Source organism: Oncorhynchus gorbuscha, unplaced genomic scaffold (assembly GCF_021184085.1).
Source record: "Oncorhynchus gorbuscha isolate QuinsamMale2020 ecotype Even-year unplaced genomic scaffold, OgorEven_v1.0 Un_scaffold_1598, whole genome shotgun sequence".
NCBI lineage: Eukaryota > Metazoa > Chordata > Actinopteri > Salmoniformes > Salmonidae > Oncorhynchus > Oncorhynchus gorbuscha.
In genome coordinates, this window is record NW_025746331.1 from 87,501 (window position 1) to 106,910 (window position 19,410).

The following is a 19,410-nucleotide window of genomic DNA, read 5'->3' on the forward strand; positions in this document are numbered from 1 at the left end:
GTAGTCCTAATGCTCTGTGTTCCTGTAGTTCTAATGCTCTGTGTTCCTGTAGTTCTGTAGTTCTGTGTTCCTGTAGTTCTGTGTTCCTGTAGTTCTGTAGTTTTGTGTTCCTGTAGTTCTAATGCTCTGTGTTCCTGTAGGTTTGTCTTCCTGGTGGATACGGGTCTGGAGATTTTCATCTGGAGAGGAGCCAACGCTACTCTGGCCGGTACCACTAAGGCCCGGTAACTAACACACACCAACGCTACTCTGGCCGGTACCACTAAGGCCCGGTAACTAACACACACCAACGCTACTCTGGCCGGTACCACTAAGGCCCGGTAACTAACACACACCATCGCTACTCTGGCCGGTACCACTAAGGCCCGGTAACTAACACACACCAATGCTACTCTGGCCGGTACCACTAAGGCCCGGTAACCAACACTACTCTGGCCGGTACCACTAAGGCCCGGTAACTAACACACACACCACTACTCTGGCCGGTACCACTAAGGCCCGGTAACTAACACACACCAACACTACTCTGGCCGGTACCACTAAGACCCGGTAACTAACACACACACCACTACTCTGGCCGGTACCACTAAGGCCCGGTAACTAACACACACCATCACTACTCTGGCCGGTACCACTAAGACCCGGTAACTAACACACACCATCACTACTCTGGCCGGTACCACTAAGGCCCGGTGACTAACACACACCAACACTACTCTGGCCGGTACCACTAAGGCCCGGTGACTAACACACACCAACACTACTCTGGCCGGTACCACTAAGGCCCGGTAACTAACACACACCAACATTACTCTGGCCGGTACCACTAAGGCCCGGTAACTAACACACACCATCACTACTCTGGCCGGTACCACTAAGGCCCGGTAACTAACACACACCAACGCTACTCTGGCCGGTACCACTAAGGCCCGGTAACTAACACACACCAACACTACTCTGGCCGGTACCACTAAGGCCCGGTAACTAACACACACCAACACTACTCTGGCCGGTACCACTAAGGCCCGGTAACTAACACACACCATCACTACTCTGGCCGGTACCACTAAGGCCCGGTGACTAACACACACCAACACTACTCTGGCCGGTACCACTAAGGCCCGGTGACTAACACACACCAACACTACTCTGGCCGGTACCACTAAGGCCCGGTAACTAACACACACCAACACTACTCACTACTCTGGCCGGTACCACTAAGGTCCGGTGACTAACACACACCAACACTACTCTGGCCAGTACCACTAAGGCCCGGTGACTAACACACACCAACACTACTCTGGCCGGTACCACTAAGGCCCGGTGACTAACACACACCAACACTACTCTGGCCGGTACCACTAAGGCCCGGTAACTAACACACACACCACTACTCTGGCCGGTACCACTAAGGCCCGGTAACTAACACACACCAACGCTACTCTGGCCGGTACCACTAAGGCCCGGTGACTAACACACACCAACACTACTCTGGCCGGTACCACTAAGGCCCGGTAACTAACACACATACAAACTGTGAAGTAAAATTTAGTCGGGGGCGTCGTCCGTTGAGTCGGGGGCGTCGTCCGTTGAGTCGGGGGCGTCGTCCGTTGAGTCGGGGGCGTCGTCCGTTGAGATGGGGGCGGAGCTATTGAATGTACAGTTCTAAACACCTCACTCTGGCGTTTTTGAATTTAAACTTTATTTACACAATTGGCACAGCGTCATCTGGGTTTGGCAGTCATTGTAGATGAGAATTAGATCTCCCAATTGGCACAGCGTCATCTGGGTTTGGCAGTCATTGTAGATGAGAATTAGATCTCCCAATTGGCACAGCGTCGTCTGGGTTTGGCAGGCATTGTAGATAAGAATTAGATCTCCCAATTGGCAGAACAGTGGGTTAACTGCCTTGTTCAGGGGAACAGTGGGTTAACTGCCTTGTTCAGGGGAACAGTGGGTTAACTGCCTTGTTCAGGGGAACAGTGGGTTAACTGCCTTGTTCAGGGGAACAGTGGGTTAACTCAAATCAAATCAAATCAAATTTATTTATATAGCCCTTCGTACATCAGCTGATATCTCAAAGTGCTGTACAGAAACCCAGCCTAAAACCCCAAACAGCAAACAATGCAGGTGTAAAAGCACGGTGGCTAGGAAAAACTCCCTAGAAAGGCCAAAACCTAGGAAGAAACCTAGAGAGGAACCGGGCTATGTGGGGTGGCCAGTCCTCTTCTGGCTGTGCCGGGTAGAGATTATAACAGAACATGACCAAGATGTTCAAATGTTCATAAATGACCAGCATGGTCAAATATTAATAAGGCAGAACAGTTGAAACTGGAGCAGCAGCACAGTCAGATGGACTGGGGACAGCAAGGAGCCATCATGTCAGGTAGTCCTGGGGCACGGTCCTAGGGCTCAGGTCCTCCGAGAGAGAGAAAGAAAGAGAGAATTAGAGAGAGCATATGTGGGGTGGCCAGTCCTCTTCTGGCTGTGCCAGGTGGAGATTATAACAGAACGTGGCCAAGATGTTCAAATGTTCATAAATGACCAGCATGGTTGAATAATAGTAAGGCAGAACAGTTGAAACTGGAGCAGGAGCATGGCCAGGTGGACTGGGGACAGCAAAGAGTCCTCATGTCAGGTAGTCCTGGGACATGGTCCTAGGGCCCAGGCCAGTTGAAACTGGAGCAGCAGCATGGCCAGGTGGACTGGGGACAGCAAGGATTCATCATGTCAGGTAGTCCTGGGGCATGGTTCTAGGGCTCAGGTCCTCCGAGAGAGAGAAAGAAAGAGAGAAGGAGAGAATTAGAGAACGCACACTTAGATTTACACAGGACACCGAATAGGACAGGAGAAGTACTCCAGATAAACAAACTGACCCTAGCCCCCCGACACATAAACTACTGCAGCATAAATACTGGAGGCTGAGACAGCCTTGTTCAGGGGAACAGTGGGTTAACTGCCGCCTTGTTCAGGGGAACAGTGGGTTAACTGCCGCCTTGTTCAGGGGAACAGTGGGTTAACTGCCGCCTTGTTCAGGGGAACAGTGGGTTAACTGCCGCCTTGTTCAGGGGAACAGTGGGTTAACTGCCGCCTTGTTCAGGGGAACAGTGGGTTAACTGCCGCCTTGTTCAGGGGAACAGTGGGTTAACTGCCGCCTTGTTCAGGGGAACAGTGGGTTAACTGCCGCCTTGTTCAGGGGAACAGTGGGTTAACTGCCGCCTTGTTCAGGGGAACAGTGGGTTAACTGCCGCCTTGTTCAGGGGAACAGTGGGTTAACTGCCGCCTTGTTCAGGGGAACAGTGGGTTAACTGCCGCCTTGTTCAGGGGCATCTTGCAACCCTTTGGTTACAAGTCCAATGCTCTAACCACTAGGCTACCTACCTGCTACCTCGTGTGTGTGTGTGTGTGTGTGTGTGTTCGTGTGTGCCTGCCCATGAATGTCTCTGACTGTGTGTGTGTGTAGGCTGTTTGCAGAGAAGATCAATAAGAATGAGCGTAAGGGGAAGGCAGAGATCACCACCCTGCAGCAGAGTCAGGAACCTCCTAACTTCTGGGAGGTTCTGGGAGGACAACCTGAAGAGATACGCAAACACGTCCCTGATGACTTCACACCCGTACGACCCAAACTATACAAGGTACCCCCTGACCTCTGACCCCTCACCTCTAATCAGACACGTCCCTGATGACTTCACACTCGTACGACCCAAACTATACAAGGTACCCCCTGACCTCTGACCCCTCACCTCTAATCAGACACGTCCCTGATGACTTCACACCCGTACGACCCAAACTATACAAGGTACCCCCTGACCTCTGACCCCTCACCTCTAATCAGACACGTCCCTGATGACTTCACACTCGTACGACCCAAACTATACAAGGTACCCCCTGACCTCTGACCCCTCACCTCTAATCAGACACGTCCCTGATGACTTCACACTCGTACGACCCAAACTATACAAGGTACCCCCTGACCTCTGACCCCTCACCTCTAATCAGACATGTCCCTGATGACTTCACACCCGTACGACCCAAACTATACAAGGTACCCCCTGACCTCTGACCCCTCACCTCTAATCAGACATGTCCCTGATGACTTCACACCTGTATGACCCAAACTATACAAGGTACCCCCTGACCTCTGACCCCTCACCTCTAATCAGACACGTCCCTGATGACTTACCACCCGTAAGACCCAAACTATACAAGGTACCCCCTGACCTCTGACCTCTAATCAGACACGTCCCTGATGACTTCACACCCGTACGACCCAAACTATACAAACACCTGGCCCCTGACATCTAATTATTTCGTTGGGTCTGGGCTAATGTTGTCTAGGTGGGTCTGGGCTAATGTTGTCTAGGTGGGTCTGGGCTAATGTTGTCTAGGTGGGTCTGGGCTAATGTTGTTGTCTAGGGGGGTCTGGGCTAATGTTGTTGTCTAGGGGGGTCTGGGCTAATGTTGTTGTCTAGGGGGTCTGGGCTAATGTTGTTGTCTAGGGGTCTGGGCTAATGTTGTCTAGGGGGTCTGGGCTAATGTTGTCTAGGGGGTCTGGGCTAATGTTGTCTAGGGGGTTTGGGCTAATGTTGTCTAGGGGGTCTGGGCTAATGTTGTCTAGGGGGTCTGGGCTAATGTTGTCTAGGTGGGTCTGGGCTAATGTTGTCTAGGTGGGTCTGGGCTAATGTTGTCTAGGTGGGTCTGGGCTAATGTTGTCTAGGTGGGTCTGGGCTAATGTTGTCTAGGTGGGTCTGGGCTAATGTTGTCTAGGTGGGTCTGGGCTAATGTTGTCTAGGGGGTCTGGGCTAATGTTGTCTAGGGGGTCTGGGCTAATGTTGTCTAGGGGGTCTGGGCTAATGTTGTCTAGGGGGTCTGGGCTAATGTTGTTGTCTAGGGGGGTCTGGGCTAATGTTGTTGTCTAGGGGGGTCTGGGCTAATGTTGTCTAGGGGGGTCTGGGCTAATGTTTTTGTTTAGGTGGGTCTGGGTCTGGGCTAACGTTGTTGTCTAGGTGGGTCTGGGCTAACGTTGTTGTCTAGGTGGGTCTGGGCTAACGTTGTTGTCTAGGTGGGTCTGGGCTAACGTTGTTGTCTAGGTGGGTCTGGGCTAACATTGTTGTCTAGGTGGGTCTGGGCTAACGTTGTTGTCTAGGTGGGTCTGGGCTAACGTTGTTGTCTAGGTGGGTCTGGGCTAATGTTGTCTAGGTGGGTCTGGGCTAATGTTGTTGTCTAGGTGGGTCTGGGCTAATGTTGTTGTCTAGGTGGGTCTGGGCTAATGTTGTTGTCTAGGTGGGTCTGGGCTAATGTTGTTGTCTAGGTGGGTCTGGGCTAATGTTGTTGTCTAGGTGGGTCTGGGCTAATGTTGTTTGTGTAGGTGGGTCTGGGCTAATGTTGTCTAGGTGGGTCTGGGCTAATGTTGTCTAGGTGGGTCTGGGCTAATGTTGTTGTCTAGGTGGGTCTGGGCTAATGTTGTTGTCTAGGTGGGTCTGGGCTAATGTTGTTGTCTAGGTGGGTCTGGGCTAATGTTGTTGTCTAGGTGGGTCTGGGCTAATGTTGTTGTCTAGGTGGGTCTGGGCTAATGTTGTCTAGGTGGGTCTGGGCTAATGTTGTCTAGGTGGGTCTGGGCTAATGTTGTCTAGGTGGGTCTGGGCTAATGTTGTCTAGGTGGGTCTGGGCTAATGTTGTCTAGGTGGGTCTGGGCTAATGTTGTCTAGGTGGGTCTGGGCTAATGTTGTCTAGGTGGGTCTGGGCTAATGTTGTTGTCTAGGTGGGTCTGGGCTAACGTTGTCTAGGGGGGTCTGGGCTAACGTTGTCTAGGGGGGTCTGGGCTAACGTTGTCTAGGGGGGTCTGGGCTAACGTTGTCTAGGGGGGTCTGGGCTAACGTTGTCTAGGGGGATCTGGGCTAATGTTGTCTAGGTGGGTCTGGGCTAACGTTGTTGTCTAGGTGGGTCTGGGCTAATGTTGTCTAGGTGGGTCTGGGTCTGGGCTAACGTTGTTGTCTAGGTGGGTCTGGGCTAACGTTGTTGTCTAGCTGGGTCTGGGCTAATGTTGTCTAGCTGGGTCTGGGCTAATGTTGTCTAGGTGGGTCTGGGCTAATGTTGTTGTCTAGGTGGGTCTGGGCTAATGTTGTTGTCTAGGTGGGTCTGGGCTAACGTTGTTGTCTAGGTGGGTCTGGGCTAACGTTGTTGTCTAGGTGGGTCTGGGCTAACGTTGTTGTCTAGGTGGGTCTGGGCTAACGTTGTTGTCTAGGTGGGTCTGGGCTAACGTTGTTGTCTAGGTGGGTCTGGGCTAATGTTGTTGTCTAGGTGGGTCTGGGCTAATGTTGTTGTCTAGGTGGGTCTGGGCTAATGTTGTTGTCTAGGTGGGTCTGGGCTAATGTTGTTGTCTAGGTGGGTCTGGGCTAATGTTGTCTAGGGGGGTCTGGGCTAATGTTGTTGTCTAGGGGGGTCTGGGCTAATGTTGTTGTCTAGGGGGGTCTGGGCCTGGGCTAACATTGTTGTCTAGGTGGGTCTGGGCTAACGTTGTTGTCTAGGTGGGTCTGGGCTAACGTTGTTGTCTAGGTGGGTCTGGGCTAACGTTGTTGTCTAGGTGGGTCTGGGCTAACGTTGTTGTCTAGGTGGGTCTGGGCTAATGTTGTTGTCTAGGTGGGTCTGGGCTAATGTTGTTGTCTAGGTGGGTCTGGGCTAATGTTGTTGTCTAGGTGGGTCTGGGCTAATGTTGTTGTCTAGGTGGGTCTGGGCTAATGTTGTTGTCTAGGTGGGTCTGGGCTAATGTTGTCTAGGTGGGTCTGGGCTAATGTTGTCTAGGTGGGTCTGGGCTAATGTTGTCTAGGTGGGTCTGGGCTAATGTTGTTGTCTAGGTGGGTCTGGGCTAATGTTGTTGTCTAGGTGGGTCTGGGCTAATGTTGTTGTCTAGGTGGGTCTGGGCTAATGTTGTTGTCTAGGTGGGTCTGGGCTAATGTTGTTGTCTAGGTGGGTCTGGGCTAATGTTGTTGTCTAGGTGGGTCTGGGCTAATGTTGTTGTCTAGGTGGGTCTGGGCTAATGTTGTCTAGGTGGGTCTGGGCTAATGTTGTCTAGGTGGGTCTGGGCTAATGTTGTCTAGGTGGGTCTGGGCTAATGTTGTCTAGGTGGGTCTGGGCTAATGTTGTCTAGGTGGGTCTGGGCTAATGTTGTCTAGGTGGGTCTGGGCTAATGTTGTCTAGGTGGGTCTGGGCTAATGTTGTCTAGGTGGGTCTGGGCTAATGTTGTTGTCTAGGTGGGTCTGGGCTAATGTTGTTGTCTAGGTGGGTCTGGGCTAATGTTGTTGTCTAGGTGGGTCTGGGCTAATGTTGTTGTCTAGGTGGGTCTGGGCTAACGTTGTCTAGGGGGGTCTGGGCTAATGTTGTCTAGGGGGGTCTGGGCTAATGTTGTCTAGGTGGGTCTGGGCTAACGTTGTTGTCTAGGTGGGTCTGGGCTAATGTTGTCTAGGTGGGTCTGGGTCTGGGCTAACGTTGTTGTCTAGGTGGGTCTGGGCTAACGTTGTTGTCTAGGTGGGTCTGGGCTAACGTTGTTGTCTAGGTGGGTCTGGGCTAACGTTGTTGTCTAGGTGGGTCTGGGCTAACGTTGTTGTCTAGGTGGGTCTGGGCTAACGTTGTTGTCTAGGTGGGTCTGGGCTAACGTTGTTGTCTAGGTGGGTCTGGGCTAACGTTGTTGTCTAGGTGGGTCTGGGCTAACGTTGTTGTCTAGGTGGGTCTGGGCTAACGTTGTTGTCTAGGTGGGTCTGGGCTAACGTTGTTGTCTAGGTGGGTCTGGGCTAATGTTGTTGTCTAGGTGGGTCTGGGCTAATGTTGTCTAGGTGGGTCTGGGCTAATGTTGTTGTCTAGGGGGGTCTGGGTCTGGGCTAATGTTGTTGTCTAGGGGGTCTGGGCTAATGTTGTTGTCTAGGGGGTCTGGGCTAATGTTGTTGTCTAGGGGGTCTGGGCTAATGTTGTCTAGCTGGGTCTGGGCTAATGTTGTCTAGGGGGTCTGGGCTAATGTTGTTGTCTAGGGGTTTGGGCTAATGTTGTTGTCTAGGGGTTTGGGCTAATGTTGTTGTCTAGGGGTTTGGGCTAATGTTGTTGTCTAGGGGGTCTGGGCTAATGTTGTTGCCTAGGGGGTCTGGGCTAATGTTGTTGCCTAGGCGGGTCTGGGCTAATGTTGTTGCCTAGGCGGGTCTGGGCTAATGTTGTTGCCTAGGCGGGTCTGGGCTAATGTTGTTGCCTAGGCGGGTCTGGGCTAATGTTGTTGCCTAGGCGGGTCTGGGCTAACGTTGTTGTCTAGGGGGGTTTGGGCTAATGTTGTTGTCTAGGTGGGTCTGGGCTAATGTTGTTGTCTAGGTGGGTCTGGGCTAATGTTGTTGTCTAGGGGGGTTTGGGCTAATGTTGTTGCCTAGGGGGGTCTGGGCTAATGTTGTTGCCTAGGTGGGTCTGGGCTAATGTTGTTGCCTAGGCGGGTCTGGGCTAATGTTGTTGTTGTTGTTTAGGTGGGTCTGGGTTAATGTTGTTGTTGTCTAGGTGGGTCTGGGCTAATGTTGTTGTCTAGGGGGGTTTGGGCTAATGTTGTCTAGGGGGGTCTGGGCTAATGTTGTCTAGGTGGGTCTGGGTTAATGTTGTTGTTGTCTAGGTGGGTCTGGGCTAATGTTGTTTAGGTGGGTCTGGGTTAATGTTGTTGTCTAGGTGGGTCTGTGTCTGGGCTAATGTTGTTGTTGTTTAGGTGGGTCTGGGTAATGTTGTTTAGGTGGGTCTGGGCTAATGTTGTTGTTGCTTAGGTGGGTCTGGGCTAATGTTGTTGTCTAGCTGGGTCTGGGTTAATGTTGTTGTCTAGGTGGGTCTGGGTAATGTTGTCTAGGTGGGTCTGGGCTAATGTTGTTGTCTAGGTGGGTCTGGGTAATGTTGTCTAGGTGGGTCTGGGCTAATGTTGTTGTCTAGGTGGGTCTGGGTTAATGTTGTTGTTGTTTAGGTGGGTCTGGGCTAATGTTGTTGTTTAGGTGGGTCTGGGCTAATGTTGTTGTTTAGGTGGGTCTGGGCTAATGTTGTTGTTGTTGTTGTTTAGGTGGGTCTGGGTCTGGGATATCTGGAGCTCCCTCAAATCAACTACAAGCTGTCAGTGGAACACAAAGAGAAGGTCAAACTGGACAAACTGCCGGACCTACGACTGGTAACTATGGTGTAACTATGGTGTAACTATGGTGTAACTATGGTGTAACTATGGGGTAACTATGGGGTAACTATGGTGTAACTATGGTGTAGTTAAACTGTGTAACCTGTTCTGTTATAATCAGTCTCTGTCGGTCTGTCTCTCTCTCATCTCTGTGTCTCTAGCTCCAGATCCTGATGGACACTAAAGGAGTGTATGTCTCTCTCTCATCTCTGTGTCTCTAGCTCCAGACCCTGCTGGACACTAAAGGAGTGTATGTCTCTCTCTCTCATCTCTGTGTCTCTAGCTTCAGACCCTGCTGGACACTAAAGGAGTGTATGTCTCTCTCTCATCTCTGTGTCTCTAGCTCCAGACCCTGCTGGACACTAAAGGAGTGTATGTCTCTCTCTCTCATCTCTGTGTCTCTAGCTCCAGACCCTGCTGGACACTAAAGGAGTGTATGTCTCTCTCTCATCTCTGTGTCTCTAGCTCCAGACCCTGCTGGACACTAAAGGAGTGTATGTCTCTCTCTCTCATCTCTGTGTCTCTAGCTCCAGACCCTGCTGGACACTAAAGGAGTGTATGTCTCTCTCTCTCATCTCTGTGTCTCTAGCTCCAGACCCTGCTGGACACTAAAGGAGTGTGTGTCTCTCTCTCATCTCTGTGTCTCTAGCTCCAGACCCTGCTGGACACTAAAGGAGTGTATGTCTCTCTCTCATCTCTGTGTCTCTAGTTCCAGACCCTGCTGGACACTAAAAAGGAGTGTATGTCTCTCTCTCATCTCTGTGTCTCTAGCTCCAGACCCTGCTGGACACTAAAGGAGTGTATGTCTCTCTCTCATCTCTGTGTCTCTAGCTCCAGACCCTGCTGGACACTAAAGGAGTGTATGTCTCTCTCTCATCTCTGTGTCTCTAGCTCCAGACCCTGCTGGACACTAAAGGAGTGTATGTCTCTCTCTCATCTCTGTGTCTCTAGCTCCAGACCCTGCTGGACACTAAAGGAGTGTATGTCTCTCTCTCATCTCTGTGTCTCTAGCTCCAGACCCTGCTGGACACTAAAGGAGTGTATGTCTCTCTCGCTCATCTCTGTGTCTCTAGCTCCAGACCCTGCTGGACACTAAAGGAGTGTATGTCTCTCTCGCTCATCTCTGTGTCTCTAGCTCCAGACCCTGCTGGACACTAAAGGAGTGTATGTCTCTCTCTCATCTCTGTGTCTCTAGCTCCAGATCCTGCTGGACACTAAAGGAGTGTATGTCTCTCTCTCATCTCTGTGTCTCTAGCTCCAGACCCTGCTGGACACTAAAGGAGTGTATGTCTCTCTCTCATCTCTGTGTCTCTAGTTCCAGACCCTGCTGGACACTAAAGGAGTGTATGTCTCTCTCTCATCTCTGTGTCTCTAGCTCCAGACCCTGCTGGACACTAAAGGAGTGTATGTCTCTCTCTCATCTCTGTGTCTCTAGCTCCAGACCCTGCTGGACACTAAAGGAGTGTATGTCTCTCTCTCATCTCTGTGTCTCTAGCTCCAGACCCTGCTGGACACTAAAGGAGTGTACATCCTGGACTGTCTGTCTGATGTGTTTATCTGGATCGGGAGGAAGTCTCCTCGTCTGGTGAGAGCAGCCGCCCTGAAGCTAGGACAGGAAGTCTGCACTATGCTGCACCGCCCCAAACACGCTACTGTTACCAGGAACCTGGAGGGGACAGAGTGTCAGGTAGGCAGATACCCTCCTGGAGGTTTTAACTCCAACCTTGTTCCTGGAGAGAACCCCTCCTGGAGGTTTTAACTCTAACCCTGTTCCTGGAGAGGGAACCCCTCCTGGAGGTTTTAACTCTAACCCTGTTCCTGGAGAGATACCCTCCTGTAGGTTTTAACTCTAACCCTGTTCCTGGAGAGATACCCTCCTGTAGGTTTTAACTCTAACCCTGTTCCTGGAGAGAGAATCCCTCCTGTAGGTTTTAACTCCAACCCTGTTCCTGGAGAGAGACCCTCCTGGAGGTTTTAACTCCTACCCTGTTCCTGGAGAGAGACCCTCCGGGAGGTTTTAACTCCTACCCTGTTCCTGGAGAGAGAACCCCTCCTGGAGGTTTTAACTCCAACCCTGTTCCTGGAGACATACCCTCCTGGAGGTTTTAACTCCAACCCTGTTCCTGGAGAGAGACCCTCCTGTAGGTTTTAACTCCTACCCTGTTCCTGGAGAGAGAACCCCTCCTGGAGGTTTTAACTCCAACCCTGTTCCTGGAGAGATACCCTCCTGTAGGTTTTAACTCCAACCCTGTTCCTGGAGAGATACCCTCCTGTAGGTTTTAACTCCAACCCTGTTCCTGGAGACATACCCTCCCCATTGTGTGTGTGGGGTACAGAGATGAGGTAGTCATTGTATGTGTGGGGTACAGAGATGAGGTAGTCATTGTATGTGTGGGGTACAGAGATGAGGTAGTCATTGTGTGTGTGGGGTACAGAGATGAGGTAGTCATTGTATGTGTGGGGTACAGAGATGAGGTAGTCATTGTATGTGTGGGGTACTGAGATGAGGTAGTCATTGTATGTGTGGGGTACTGAGATGAGGTAGTCATTGTCTGTGTGGGGTACAGAGATGAGGTAGTCATTGTATGTGTGGGGTACAGAGATGAGGTAGTCATTGTATGTGTGGGGTACAGAGATGAGGTAGTCATTGTATGTGTGGGGTACAGAGATGAGGTAGTCATTGTATGTGTGGGGTACAGAGATGAGGTAGTCATTGTATGTGGGGTACAGAGATGAGGTAGTCATTGTATGTGTGGGGTACTGAGATGAGGTAGTCATTGTATGTGTGGGGTACAGAGATGAGGTAGTCATTGTATGTGTGGGGTACAGAGATGAGGTAGTCATTGTATGTGTGGGGTACAGAGATGAGGTAGTCATTGTATGTGTGGGGTACAGAGATGAGGTAGTCATTGTATGTGTGGGGTACAGAGATGAGGTAGTCATTGTCTGTGTGGGGTACTGAGATGAGGTAGTCATTGTCTGTGTGGGGTACTGAGATGAGGTAGTCATTGTCTGTGTGGGGTACTGAGATGAGGTAGTCATTGTCTGTGTGGGGTACTGAGATGAGGTAGTCATTGTCTGTGTGGGGTACTGAGATGAGGTAGTCATTGTGTGTGTGGGGTACAGAGATGAGGTAGTCATTGAAACATCATGTTAAACACTATATATATACATTATTATTGCACACAGAGTGAGTCCATGCATCAACGAAGCCTTTTCTTGTGGCTGAGATCCCGTTAACGGGATCGTTATGACAACAGCCAGTGAAAGTGCAGGGCGCCAAATTCAAAACAACAGAAATCTCATAATTAACATTCCTCAAACATACATGTATCTTATACCGTTTTAAAGGTAATCTTGTTGTTAATCCCACCACAGTGTCCGATTTCAAATATGCTTTACAGCGAAAGCACCACAAACAATTATGTTAGGTCACCACCAAGTCACAGAATGAATAAACAGCCGTTTTTCCAGCCAAAGAGAGGAGTCACAAAAAGCACAAATGGAGATAAAATGAATCACTAACCTTTGATGATCTTCATCAGACGGCACTCATAGGACTTCATGTTACACAATACATGTATGTTTTAATTGATCAAATGCATATTTATATTTTGCATAGCCACATCGATTCAACAGAAATACTCATCATAAATGTAGATGATAATGCAAGTTATACACATGGAATTATAGATTTACCTCTCCTTAATGCAACCGCTGTGTCAGATTTTTTAAAAACTTTACGAAAAAAGCAAACCATGCAATAATCTGAGACGGCACTCAGAGAAATAATGAAATTAGCCGCGATGTCAACAGAAATCAGAAATTTCATGATAAATATTCCCATACCTTTGATGATCTTCATCAGAATGCACTCACAGGAATCCTAGTTCCACAATAAATGCTTGATTTGTTCGACAATGTCCATTATTTATGTCCAAGTAGCTACTTTTGTTAGCGCGGTAGGTAAATAAATCCAAACGCTCCAAGGTTGAGCATTACTTCAGACAAAAAGTTATATTACAGGTCGAAGAAACATGTCAAACTAAGTATAGAATCAATCATTAGGATGTTTTTATCATAAATCTTCAATAAAGTTCCAACTGGAGAATTCCTTTCTGTCTCTCTCTCTCTCTCTCTCTCTCTCTCTGTCTCTCTGTCTCCTTCTGTCTGTCTCTCGGTCTCTCTCGTTCTCTCGTTCTCTCTGTCTGTCTGTCTGTCTGTCTGTCTGTCTGTCTGTCTGTCTGTCTGTCTCTCTGTCTCTGTCTCTGTCTCTGTCTCTGTCTCTGTCTCTGTCTCTGTCTGTCTCTGTCTGTCTGTCTCTGTCTCTGTCTGTCTGTCTCTGTCTGTCTGTCTGTCTCTGTCTGTCTGTCTCTGTCTGTCTGTCTGTCTGTCTCTGTCTGTCTGTCTGTCTCTGTCTGTCTGTCTGTCTGTCTGTCTGTCTGTCTGTCTGTCTGTCTCTGTCTGTCTGTCTGTCTCTGTCTGTCTGTCTCTGTCTCTCTGTCTGTCTCTGTCTGTCTGTCTCTCTCTGTCTGTCTGTCTGTCTGTCTCTGTCTGTCTGTCTCTGTCTGTGTCTGTCTGTCTGTCTCTGTCTGTGTCTCTCTGTCTGTGTCTCTCTGTCTGTGTCTGTCTGTCTGTCTCTGTCTGTGTCTCTCTGTCTGTGTCTCTCTGTCTGTGTCTCTCTGTCTGTGTCTCTCTGTCTGTGTCTCTCTGTCTGTGTCTCTCTGTCTGTGTCTCTTTCTCCAGGTGTTTAAGTCTAAGTTTCAGAACTGGGATGATGTCCTGAAGGTGGACTACACCAGAGCAGCTGAGAGTGTAGAGCAACAGCAAGGATTACAGGGGAAGGTGAGTAACATGACCTGTTGTGTAGGGGTGTATGCTAGCTATCAACTAGCTTGGTGTAGGGGTGTATGCAAGCTATCAACTAGCTTGGTGTAGGGGTGTATGCTAGCTATCAACTAGCTTGGTGTAGGGGTGTATGCTAGCTATCAACTAGCTTGGTGTAGGGGTGTATGCTAGCTATCAACTAGCTTGGTGTAGGGGTGTATGCTAGCTAGCTCCCTCTATCAACTAGCTTGGTGTAGGGGTGTATGCTAGCTATCAACAAGCTTGGTGTAGGGGTGTATGCTAGCTAGCTCCCTCTATCAACTAGCTTGGTGTAGGGGTGTATGCTAGCTATCAACAAGCTTGGTGTAGGGGTGTATGCTAGCTAGCTCCCTCTATCAACTAGCTTGGTGTAGGGTGTATACTACCTAGCTACAGGGGAAGGTGAGTAACATGACCTGTTGTGTTGGGGGTATGCTAGCTAGCTTCCTCTAGCAACTAGCTTGGTGTAGGGGGTATGCTAGTTAGCTAGCAACTAGTTTGGTGTAGCTCTTCTAATGATCCTTTACTTTGCTACTTGATGGTGCCTTAACTCTTGATCTTTAACCCTGACCCCTAACTCTAACCCTTCCATCTGTGAGTAACTCTTGACCTTAACTCTGACCCCTAACTCTAACCCTGGAATTCCCCAGGGCAGCTGTCTAGGCCCCCTACTGGTAGAATTAGGAATTCCCCAGGGCAGCTGTCTAGGTCCCCTACTGGTAGAATTAGGAATTCCCCAGGGCAGCTGTCTAGGTCCCCTACTGGTAGAATTAGGAATTCCCCAGGGCAGCTGTCTAGGTCCCCTACTGGTAGAATTAGGAATTCCCCAGGGCAGCTGTCTAGGTCCCCTACTGGTAGAATTAGGAATTCCCCAGGGCAGCTGTCTAGGTCCCCTACTGGTAGAATTAGGAATTCCCAGGGCAGCTGTCTAGGTCCCCTACTGGTAGAATTAGGAATTCCCCAGGGCAGCTGTCTAGGCCCCTACTGGTAGAATTAGGAATTCCCCAGGGCAGCTGTCTAGGTCCCCTACTGGTAGAATTAGGAATTCCCCAGGGCAGCTGTCTAGGCCCCTACTGGTAGAATTAGGAATTCCCCAGGGCAGCTTTCTAGGCCCCTTTGACTTGTTTCTATCTTTGCTAATGACCTGCCACTGGCTTTGAGGAAAGCCCTTTAGTACCATGCAGACAGGGAGCCTTTCTCATGTTTGGATCCTGATTGGTGGATTCAAATGAAGTCTTTAACATGTGTGACCTGTCTTGTCTGTCTCAGGTCAAGAAGGATGCTGAGAAGAAAGACGAGATGAAGGCTGACCTCACCGCCCTCTTCCTCCCCAGACAACCCCCCATGGTCCTCACTGAGGTAAACAGCCCTCTTCCTCCCCAGACAACCCCCATGGTCCTCACTGAGGTAAACAGCCCTCTTCCTCCCCAGACAACCCCCCATGGTCCTCACTGAGGTAAACAGCCCTCTTCCTCCCCAGACAACCCCCCATGGTCCTCACTGAGGTAAACAGCCCTCTTCCTCCCCAGACAACCCCCCCCCCCCCCATGGTCCTCACTGAGGTAAACAGCCCTCTTCCTCCCCAGACAACCCCCATGGTCCTCACTGAGGTAAACAGCCCTCTTCCTCCCCAGACAACCCCCATGGTCCTCACTGAGGTAAACACCTCACAGCCCTCTTCCTCCCCAGACAACCCCCATGGTCCTCACTGAGGTAAACAGCCCTCTTCCTCCCCAGACAACCCCCCATGGTCCTCACTGAGGTAAACAGCCCTCTTCCTCCCCAGACAACCCCCATGGTCCTCACTGAGGTAAACAGTCCTCTTCCTCCCCAGACAACCCCCATGGTCCTCACTGAGGTAAACAGCTCTCTTCCTCCCCAGACAACCCCCCCCCATGGTCCTCACTGAGGTAAACAGCCCTCTTCCTCCCCAGACAACCCCCCCATGGTCCTCACTGAGGTAAACAGCCCTCTTCCTCCCCAGACAACCCCCCATGGTCCTCACTGAGGTAAACAGCCCTCTTCCTCCCCAGACAACCCCCCCCCCCCCCATGGTCCTCACTGAGGTAAACAGCCCTCTTCCTCCCCAGACAACCCCCCCCCATGGTCCTCACTGAGGTAAACAGCCCTCTTCCTCCCCAGACAACCCCCCCATGGTCCTCACTGAGGTAAACACCTCACAGCCCTCTTCCTCCCCAGACAACCCCCATGGCCCTCACTGAGGTAAACACCTCACAGCCCTCTTCCTCCCCAGACAAGCCCTCTTCCTCCCCATGGCCCTCACTGAGGTAAACAGCCCTCTTCCTCCCCAGACAACCCCCATGGCCCTAAACATTAGCTGGTGTGTAATCTCTGGTTCTTGGTAAAGGCAGTTGATTCAGCCCCCCTCTGTTGTAGGTAGGGGCAGTTGATTCAGATGCCCTCTGTTGGAGGTAGGGGCAGTTGATTCAGCCCCCCTCTGTTGGAGGTTGGGGCAGTTGATTCAGATGCCCTCTGTTGGAGAGAGGGGCAGTTGATTCAGATGCCCTCTGTTGGAGAGAGGGGCAGTTGATTCAGATGCCCTCTGTTGGAGATAGGGGCAGTTGATTCAGCCCCCCTCTGTTGGAGGTTGGGGCAGTTGATTCAGATGCCCTCTGTTGGAGAGAGGGGCAGTTGATTCAGATGCCCTCTGTTGGAGAGAGGGGCAGTTGATTCAGATGCCCTCTGTTGGAGGTTGGGGCAGTTGATTCAGATGCCCTCTGTTGGAGAGAGGGGCAGTTGATTCAGATGCCCTCTGTTGGAGGTTGGGGCAGTTGATTCAGATGCCCTCTGTTGGAGGTCGGGGCAGTTGATTCAGATGCCCTCTGTTGGAGAGAGGGGCAGTTGATTCAGATGCCCCGTGCACGTTCCCATTTTGAACCACTTCATGTGTCTGAAGGTACAATCTCCGCCTAGCCGTCTGGCCCAGAGAACAAATCAGATCACTTTTTGGCCTACCTCTGGCCAATCGGATAGCTCAGATCATAATATATAATAATAATATATGCCATTTAGCAGACGCTTTTATCCAAAGCGACTTACAGTCATGTGTGCATACATTCTACGTATGGGTGGTCCCGGGGATTGAACCCACTACCCTGGCGTTACAAGCGCCATGCTCTACCAACTGAGCTACAGAAGGACAGAAGTGTCTGCAGCCTCCAGCAGCCCACAGTGACGTGGATGACATCACAGAACCAGGATGAGAGACTGTCAGCGAACACAGCCGCTGTTTTTAGGACTTGATGTTTCAACGTCGTCTTCAGCGCTGTCAACACTATTCACCCTAAAACCCCGTCTCTCCTTGTCGCTGGTGCTACAGAGCGGATCCATAGGAATGTGTTGTTATTAGTGGCAGCTTTTTCATGTTCCCTCTTCTTCCCTCTCCTTCCTCTTCCTCTCTCCCCCTCCTCCTCCTCCTCCTCTCTCCCCCTCCTCCTCTCTCCCCCTCCTCCTCCTCTCTCCCCCTCCTCCTCCTCCTCTCTCCCCCTCCTCCTCCTCTCTCCCCCTCCTCCTCCTCTCTCTCCCCCTCCTCCTCCTCTCTCCCCTCCTCCTCCCCTCTCTCCCCCTCCTCCTCCTCTCTCCCCCTCCTCCTCCTCTCTCCCCCTCCTCCTCCTCTCTCCCCCTCCTCCTCCTCTCTCCCCCTCCTCCTCCTCTCTCCCCCTCCTCCTCTCTCCTCCTCCTCCTCTCTCCCCCTCCTCCTCCTCTCCCCCTCCTCCTCCTCTCTCCTCCTCCTCCCTCTCTCCCCCTCCTCTTCCTCTCTCCTCCTCCTCCTCTCTCCCCCTCCTCCTCCTCTCTCCCCCTCCTCCTCCTCTCTCCTCCTCCTCCTCTCTCCCCCTCCTCTTCCTCTCTCCCCCTCCCCCTCTTTCCCCCTCCCCTCTCTCCCCCCCTCCCTCTCTCCTCCTCCTCCTCTCTCCCCCTCCTCCTCTCTCCCCTCCTCCTCCCCTCTCCCCCTCCTCCTCCTCTCTCCCCCTCCCTCTCTCTCCCCCTCCTCTCTCTCCCCCTCCCTCTCTCTCCCCTCCTCTCTCTCCCCCTCCTCTCTCTCCCCCTCCTCTCTCCCCCCTCCTCTCTCTCCCCCTCCTCTCTCTCCCCCTCCTCTCTCTCCCCCTCCCTCTCTCTCCTCCTCCTCTCTCTCCCCCTCCTCCTCTCTCTCCCCCTCCTCCTCTCTCTCCCCCTCCCCCCCTCCCCCAGGCAGAGCAGATGATGGAGGAGTGGAATGAGGATCTGGATGGAATGGAGGGATTCGTGTTGGAGGGGAAGAAGTTTGCTCGTCTGCCGGAGGAGGAGTTTGGACACTTCCACACACAGGACTGTTACGTCTTCCTGTGCAGGTACACACCACACCACACCACCACCACACACCACCACACCACCACACCACCACACACCACCACCACCACACCACCACACCACACCACCACACACCACCACACCACCACACCACACCACCACACACCACCACCACCACACCACCACCACACCACCACACCACCACCACACCACCACCACACCACCACACCACCACCACACCACACCACCACACACCACCACCACCACCACACCACCACCACACCACCACACCACCACCACCACACCACACCACCACCACACCACCACCACACCACCACACCACCACCACACCACCACACCACACCACCACACACCACCACACCACCACACGCCACCACACCACCACACACCACCACACCACACCACACACCACCACACCACACACCACCACACCACACACCACCACACCACACCACCACACACCACCACACCACCACACACCACCACACCACACACCACCACACCACACACCACCACACCACACACCACCACACCACACACCACCACACCACACACCACCACACCACACACCACCACACCACACCACACACACACACCACCACACCACTTCCACACACACACACCACTCTCACTCACGCTCAGACAGACAGAGAGAGGACTGTGGGTCTGTCTCAGGACTGTGGGTCTGTCTCAGGACTGTGGGTCTGTCTCAGGACTGTGGGTCTGTCTCAGGACTGTGGGTCTGTCTCAGGACTGTGGGTCTGTCTCAGGACTGTGGGTCTGTCTCAGGACTGTGGGTCTGTCTCAGGACTGTGGGTCTGTCTCAGGACTGTGGGTCTGTCTCAGGACTGTGGGTCTGTCTCAGGACTGTGGGTCTGTCTCAGGACTGTGGGTCTGTCTCAGGACTGTGGGTCTGTCTCAGGACTGTGGGTCTGTCTCAGGACTGTGGGTCTGTCTCAGGACTGTGGGTCTGTCTCAGGACTGTGGGTCTGTCTCAGGACTGTAGGAGGACTGGGGGTCTGTCTCAGGGCTGGGGGTCTGTC

The 19,410-nt window shown here is 51.8% G+C and overlaps 1 protein-coding gene across 1 annotated transcript in view; it reads left to right on the top strand.

The window, feature by feature from the left end:
* LOC124023340 (protein flightless-1 homolog) overlaps nucleotides 1–19,410 on the top strand; it is a 73,916-nt gene that overhangs the window by 42,256 nt on the left and 12,250 nt on the right. The window contains 7 exon segments of the mRNA XM_046337854.1: nucleotides 141–224; nucleotides 3,464–3,635; nucleotides 9,065–9,169; nucleotides 10,668–10,859; nucleotides 13,919–14,017; nucleotides 15,308–15,397; nucleotides 18,248–18,387. Of these exon segments, the coding sequence (XP_046193810.1) occupies nucleotides 141–224; nucleotides 3,464–3,635; nucleotides 9,065–9,169; nucleotides 10,668–10,859; nucleotides 13,919–14,017; nucleotides 15,308–15,397; nucleotides 18,248–18,387 (882 nt within the window).